General features: G+C 42.9%; 1 protein-coding gene across 2 annotated transcripts in view; it reads left to right on the forward strand.

The window, feature by feature from the left end:
• The window catches only part of epha5 (EPH receptor A5), a 152,862-nt gene extending 145,506 nt beyond the window's left edge, over window positions 1-7,356 (forward strand). For both annotated transcript variants that reach the window (XM_045692702.1, XM_045692703.1), the window contains exons 16-17: window positions 2,546-2,770; window positions 3,846-7,356. In XM_045692702.1, the coding sequence (XP_045548658.1) occupies window positions 2,546-2,770; window positions 3,846-3,951 (331 nt within the window). In that variant the 3' untranslated portion in view covers window positions 3,952-7,356. The remainder of the gene's footprint in view (window positions 1-2,545; window positions 2,771-3,845) is intronic.
• Window positions 7,357-8,449: the final 1,093 nt, after the last annotated feature.

Consider the following 8,449-nt stretch of genomic DNA (forward strand, 5'->3'; position numbering starts at 1 on the left):
AGTTTATGGTCGACTCATCACACAGGTCAGGAGGAATCCCAGTTTATGGTCGACTCATCACACAGGTCAGGAGGAATCCCAGTTTATGGTCGACTCATCACACAGGTCAGGGGGATTTACGGATGGAATTGTTTCTATTACTTTTACTGAGGTCGGTGTGACGGACATCACTGCTTGCTTAACTGGCATTGACCTCGGGTCCTCTGTCTCTCAAACACACGTGATCTCCCTGTTGACAATGGCTGAGCCAGTTATGCCACCGGAAAGCTTTGATGGCCTAAATGGATTAATGGATTAATGGATTAATGGATTAATGGATTAAATGGATAAATGGAGTAATGGATTAATGGATAAATGGATTAATGGATAAATGGATTCATGGCTAAATGGCTTAATGGATTAATGGATTAATGGCTAAATGGATTAATGGCTAAATGGATTAATGGCTAAATGGATTCATGGATTAATGGCTAAATGGCTAAATGGATTAATGGATTATTGGATTAATGGATTAATGGCTAAATGGATTAATGGCTAAATGGGTTCATGGCTAAATGGCTTAATGGATTAATGGCTAAATGGATTAATGGATTAATGACTAAATGGATTAATGACTTAATGGATAAATGGATACATGGATTAATGGATTAATGACTTAATGGATTAATGATTTAATGGATGAATGGATTAATGACTAAATGGATTAATGGATTCATGACTAAATGGATTCATGGATTAATGACTAAATGGATTAATGACTAAATGGATTAATGGATTAATGACTAAATGGATTAATGGATTAATGGATAAATGGCTAAATGGATAAATGGATAAATGGCTAAATGGATTAATGGCTAAATGGCTAAATGGGACTAAATGGATAAATGGCTAAATGGATAAATGGCTAAATGGATAAAAGGTTGTCACAGGAAATCAGGACGTGTTGACAGTTGTAACAAATAATTATCTCCTGTCGCACGCACACACACACACACACACACACACACACACACACACACACACACACACACACACACACACACACACACACACACACACACGATCTCCTGTCACACACACACACACACACACACACACACGATCTCCTGTCACACACACACACACACACACACACACACACACACACACACACACACACACACACACACACACACAGTCTCTCACACACACACACAATCTCCTGTCTCTCACACACACACACGATCTCCTGTCTCACACACACACACAATCTCCTGTCACACACACACACACACACACACACACACACACACACACACACACACACACACACACACACACACACACACACACACACACACACACACACGATCTCCTGTCACACAGACACACACAATCTCCTGTCACACGATCCCCTGTCACACGCACACACACACACACACACACACACACACTATATCTTGTCACACACACACACCATCTCTTGTCCCTTGGTTAGACTTTGATCTGAGCAGAAGTGGCATCAGACAAATGAATCCCAATTCTAGGAATAGCACACAGAGAATGGTGTTCTCCACACTATCATGGTTTTCAGACAGAGCTCCTAGTCAATATTTACCCTGGTGGTTCTTCATTCTATCGCTGGGACTAATGTATTCTACATGGAAGAATCATGCTGCATCTCAGGAACTGCTTTACATAATTGCAAGTGCTGTTAAATAAGAAATTGGTTGGTTGGAGCTTGGCTCAGTGGTAATATGTTCTGCTCTGTGGTTACATTCCGTTGTTTCCTAGCCTGGGAATCATTAGCACTATAGACTTTTCTGCTTGGGAATAATGTTATATGGCTATTTAAATAGAACAGTGTAATTCCATTTTAGCAGCAGCTGTAATTGTGGTTACCAATTAGAGGCCTCATAATTGAATATGCGGTTTGATCCCAGGGCAGATGGCACACTTCACACTGCACACTTCACACTGCACATTTCACACTGCACATTTCAGACTGCACATTTCAGACTGCACATTTCAGACTGCACACTTCACACTGCACATTTCACACTGCACATTTCACACTGCACATTTCACAAACTGCACATTTCAAACTGCACATTTCAGACTGCACATTTCAGACTGCACATTTCAGACTGCACATTTCAGACTGCACATTTCAGACTGCACATTTCACACTGCACATTTCACACTGCACATTTCACACTGCACATTTCAGACTGCACATTTCAGACTGCACATTTCAGACTGCACATTTCACACTGCACATTTCAGACTGCACATTTCACACTGCACATTTCACACTGCACATTTCACACTGCACATTTCAGACTGCAAATTTCAGACTGCACATTTCAGACTGCACATTTCAGACTACTCATTTCAGACCGCAAATTTCAGACCGCACAATACACATTTCAGACTGCACATTTCACAATACACATTTCACACTGCACATTTCAGACTGCACATTTCAGACTGCACATTTCAGACTGCACATTTCACACTGCACATTTCAGACACTGACATGATATGTGCTTCTCTCCTCTCTCAGGGTGTCTAATCTAGTGGAGCCTGGCAGTGTGGACTCAGAGGCCAGCGTGTCTGCGTCAGTAGCCCTGATGGAGGCCACTGGCTACCAGTCTGGAGGCCTGAGGGAGGCCATTGGCTACCAGTCAATAGAGGAGTGGCTGAAGGGGATCAAGATGGGTCGCTACGTGGAGCTTTTCATGGACAGTGGATACACCTCAGTGGAAGTGGTCTCCCACATGACCCTGGAGTAAGTCTCCCTGAAACACTAGCTCATATCCTTCCTCCTGTTTAACCTCTGATGAGGTTGAGGGTGTATCCCAAAATGGCATCCTATATCCAATGGGCCCTGGGCAAATGTAGTGCACTAAATAGGGAATAGGGTGCCATTTGGGACGTACTCCATCTCCTTCCTGTGCTAAGGTGTATCATGCCATGTCTACTCAGCAAAAGTTTCTAAGGTTAGAGAAAACATCGGGTTTTTTTCTGTCTTGGGAAGTAATGGGCTGCAACAGAGTTTGCCGAGCGAAGCACTGTAGTGTAGATTCTGCTGAATCAGACAGAAGACAGTGGCTGCTGAGGGAGGACAGATGTTCCCTATAGGGGGTAGAATGGATGAGGTGACTATAGGGGGGTAGAATGGATGAGGTAACTATAGGGGGTAGAATGGATGAGGTAACTATAGGGGGTAGAATGGATGAGGTGACTATAGGGGGTAGAATGGATGAGGTAACTATAGGGGGTAGAATGGATGAGGTAACTATAGGGGGGTAGAATGGATGAGGTGACTATAGGGGGTAGAATGGATGAGGTGACTATAGGGGGGTAGAATGGATGAGGTGACTATAGGGGGGTAGAATGGATGAGGTAACATTAACAGGCCTGCTGAGGGTTGCAAAGTTCTGCTATCTTTCCCCAAAATTCCCAGGTTTTTCCAGAAATCCCAGTTGGAATATTTCTGGAAACGGGAGGGAATAAGCAAGACATCCGGAATCCTTTAACCAGGATTTCTGTCAAATCTGGGAATTTAGGGAAAGTTACCGGTATTTGCAACCCTGGGCCTGCTACCCTGGATGGGTAGCTTCTGCCGAATGCTATCATTCATTTCAATATTACCTGGACTTACGCAGCACGGCTACGCGAGAGGCTCGCTCTGTTCAAAGTAAAATTGCATTGTGGTCTGGTTGAAAAAAAATTTGGACTCGTTGCTCATACCAAGAACATTTGATAAAGTGGCTTTGCTCAAGCCAGAAAATGTTAGGTGTATCAGCTAAAAACTGTTTTCCTAAATGACAAAGATACTGAGTACTATGTTTCCCCTGCAGTGATCTGAGGAGGGTTGGAGTGAACCTGGTCGGACATCAGAAGAAGATAATCAACAGCATCCAGGAGATGAGAGTTAGCCTGGTGAATAATACTATACCAATCTAACCTTTGACCCCTTACCCTACAACCAGATGTACAGTATGGACACTGCAGTACCAATCTGACCTTTGAACCTAGGGTCAGACATGATGAACTTTACAGTACCAATCTGAACCTACTCCCAACAGGCAGACAGATAGACATATGGATCTAGTGGCCTAGAACTTTTCTATGAATATATGATCATGATGTATTTATTGACTGAAATACAACGGGACACGACTTGATGAAGTGAGGAACACTGAAGAGCGCTTGGTGTTGAACAGTTGTGTTTTTGTGACCTGAACTGGGTGAAGTGAGAGGAGGAGACTCTGTGTAGTAAAATACTCTCAGGGATGGAAGTCACTGGCCAGCCGGGCTAGTAAACGGTGAATTATACGAGCCCGGGTAACATTCGGTTCCAAAATCTGTGCCATGAAATGATTTAAAAGACCATCTTGTTTGGCACATTTTCTCCTTGTCCAGTCTGAACAGCGCTAGCTGAGTACTCTTCCTGGATGGGACTCAGACATGGGAGTCAGTCTCTTGGCTGAATGTATGGCACTTCAGAAACCCCAGCAGCTACACACAGTCTATTACCTCTAGACAGCCAACCTACATTACTGAAAACATCATCAACAGTAATACAGAGAATAACTTTCAGCACTTTTACAGAACTCACAGATGTCCTACGGAACCCATATACATCCTACTGAACCCAAGAATGTCCTACAGAACCCACAGATGTCCTACAGAACCCACAGATGTCCTACAGAACCCACAGATGCCCTACTGAACCCAAAAATGTCCTACAGAACCCACAGATGTCCTACTGAACCCACAGATGTCCTACTGAACCCACAGATGTCCTACTGAACCCACAGATATCATACTGAACCCACAGATGTCCTACTGAACCCACAGATGTCCTACTGAACCCACATATATCCTACTGAACCCACAGATGTCCTACTGAACCCACAGATGTCCTACTGAACCCACAGATGTCCTACTGAACCCGCAGATGTCCTACTGAACCCGCAGATGTCCTACTGAACCCACAGATGTCAGAACCCACAGATGTCAGAACCCACAGATGTCCTACTGAACCCGCAGATGTCAGAACCCACAGATGTCCTACTGAACCCACAGATGTCCTACTGACATCCTGCAGTATCTACAAACATCCTTAAGAACTTTCAGACAAACTACGGAACTTGCCGCACTCCAACAGAAAAACGACTGTTTCAACATAATCAGACATCCTACAGAATTGTACAGAACTTCCAGTGTTCCATAGATCCACATGCATCCTATAGAGAAATAAAACATATTGCAGTCTATCAGAACCTTCAGATAACCGACAGAACCTCCAGGAACCTACCAGAACATCCATACTTCCAACAGAACTTCCAACAGAACCTTTAAATGGAACTTTCAGAAATCCATACAAATCTCCAGAACTGTCATTCAACGGAACATACCAATAGAACCAATCCAGAAGTTTCTACCACGTCTAACAGCACATTCTATTGATTTGCTAGTTGGTTATCTATGAGACTTTCCTCTGCACATCAAGCTTCATCACACCCCCTCCACTTTATCCACTACCCTACAGAGATTGGACTGTGTTTGTGCAGAAAGACTGTTTTTCATACGAACATGTATTATTTTGGTGGGCAACTCCTGAGTATTAAGAAGCAATATAGACTTTTAGCTTGGTATTAGTAATTTATTTGTAACTTTTTATTCTATAAAAGCATTTGTATGTGTGTAGTATTTCTTCCTGACTACAAAACCCCTGGCCCATGACCTCACTCTCTGAGGGTGTCTCAGGGGGAGTGGGATATGCAAAAACACATTTCCAATTCACACCGTGTATAACACACACGGGTACATGTGTGAAATAGGACAAATGTAAGCACCCACGTAATTCTTCTTCTTCTTCTTCTTGTTATACATGTCGTAGGAGGTAATGCATTATTATAAAGCAAGTCTCCGGTCAAAATCAAATCCACAACCGTCAGTCGGTGGATCATTATTTGACTTTAACGTTGTATATACTAGATAGTAAAACCAAGGAAGCTTTGTTTTCTCTCCTCCTTCTTTATACTGGAGAACATTACATACCGGGTTAATGTAGAGAATATGTACACTCTCAGAAAAAAGAGTTACAAAAGGGTTCTTTGGCTGTCCCCATAAGAGAACCCTTTGAGGAATTCCTTTTTGGTTCCAGGTAGAGCTCTTTTGGGTTCCATGTAGAACCCTCTGTGTAAAGGGTTCTGCCTGGAACCTAATAGGGGTTTTCCTATAAGGACAGCTTTGTGTTCTAGATAGCACCTTTTGTTAAGAGTGTAGAGTTACGATTTAATACATGCTTACATCACTACTCAGTGCTTTATTGGTTGAACTTGATCCTTTTACAGTCAATTGCACATAACTTTTGCTCTGATAATCGCTTAATGATCAATGATTACTCTATCTGTGTTCGTTGTGGGATGTATTTTCATTTATTTAACTAGCCAAGTCAGATAAGAACAAATTCTTATTTACAATGACGGGCTAGGAACAGCGGGTTCACCGCCTTACTCAGGGGCACAACGACAGATTTTTACCTTGTCAGCTCGGGGGATTCGATCTTGCAACCTTTCGGTTACTGGCCCAACGCTCTAACCACTAGGCTACCCTGTCGCCCCCGGCTACCTGTCGCCCCCCGGCTACCTGTCGCCTCCCGGCTACCTGTCGTAATAAAATAGATTGTATGAAGAGAGAAGATAGATTGAGACACTGCTGTATTGTCTGACAGAGAACGAAGATGGATGTCAGTAGAACAGACTAACAGCTTGCTTGGTGGAATAGTTGTCCTTATTTCAGAAGTATATTTTAGAAAGAGAACAGGATGGTAGCGTAGCATGATTCAGTATAGTGGACTGCTTTTGAAAGTCCCTTTTTCCCCAGAACAGATACAGGTGAAGGACCAGCTATATATTCTGTTGATTCATCTGGTTTACAGCTTGTACAGTAACTAATTACCGCTAAAGTTGTCCCCTTTCTAGGTTATGCCATCATGGTTCGTTAGGTGAGTTTCACCGGTATGCACCTTGGTATCAGCCAACATACCACCTTGGTATCAGCCAACATACCACCTTGGTATCAGCCAACATACCACCTTGGTATCAGCCAACATACCACCTTGGTATCAACCAACATACCACCTTGGTATCAAACTACATACCACCTTGGTATCAGCCAACATACCACCTTGGTATCAGCCAACATACCACCTTGGTATCAGCCAACATACCACCTTGGTATCAGCCAACATACCACCTTGGTATCAACCAACATACCACCTTGGTATCAACCAACATACCACCTTGGTATCAAACTACATACCACCTTGGTATCAACCAACATACCACCTTGGTATCAGCCAATATACCACCTTGGTATCAACCAACATAACACCTTGGTATCAACCAACATACCACCTTGGTATCAGCCAACATACCACCTTGGTATCAGCCAACATACCACCTTGGTATCAGCCAACATACCACCTTGGTATCAACCAATATAACACCTTGGTATCAGCCAACATACCACCTTGGTATCAGCCAACATACCACCTTGGTATCAGCCAACATAACACCTTGGTATCAGCCAACATACCACCTTGGTATCAACCAACATACCACCTTGGTATCAACCAACATACCACCTTGGTATCAACCAACATACCACCTTGGTATCAGCCAACATACCACCTTGGTATCAACCAACATAACACCTTGGTATCAACCAACATACCACCTTGGTATCAACCAACATACCACCTTGGTATCAGCCAACATACCACCTTGGTATCAACCAACATACCACCTTGGTATCAGCCAACATACCACCTTGGTATCAAACTACATACCACCTTGGTATCAAACTACATACCACCTTGGTATCAAACTACATACCACCTTGGTATCAAACTACATACCACCTTGGTATCAACCAACATACCACCCTGGTATCAAACTACATACCACCTTGGTATCAGCCAACATACCACCTTGGTATCAACCAACATACCACCTTGGTATCAACCAACATACCACCTTGGTATCAAACTACATACCACCTTGGTATCAGCCAACATACCACCTTGGTATCAGCCAACATAACACCTTGGTATCAACCAACATACCACCTTGGTATCAACCAACATACCACCTTGGTATCAAACTACATACCACCTTGGTATCAGCCAACATACCACCTTGGTATCAACCAACATACCACCTTGGTATCAACCAACATACCACCTTGGTATCAAACTACATACCACCTTGGTATCAACCAACATACCACCTTGGTATCAAAAAACGACTAGTTTATCATGAAACGAATTTGAGTTGCACTTTGTAGGAGACAACATATTATTATTTTATGTGATTGAATAAAGGACAAAACACACTTGTTGGTGAACTATTTGTTGGGTGATTGCCACGTGTTGTCAACATTTCAATAT

The sequence above is a fragment of the Salmo salar genome, chromosome ssa13 (assembly GCF_905237065.1).
Source record: "Salmo salar chromosome ssa13, Ssal_v3.1, whole genome shotgun sequence".
In the NCBI taxonomy this organism is placed as follows: domain Eukaryota; kingdom Metazoa; phylum Chordata; class Actinopteri; order Salmoniformes; family Salmonidae; genus Salmo; species Salmo salar.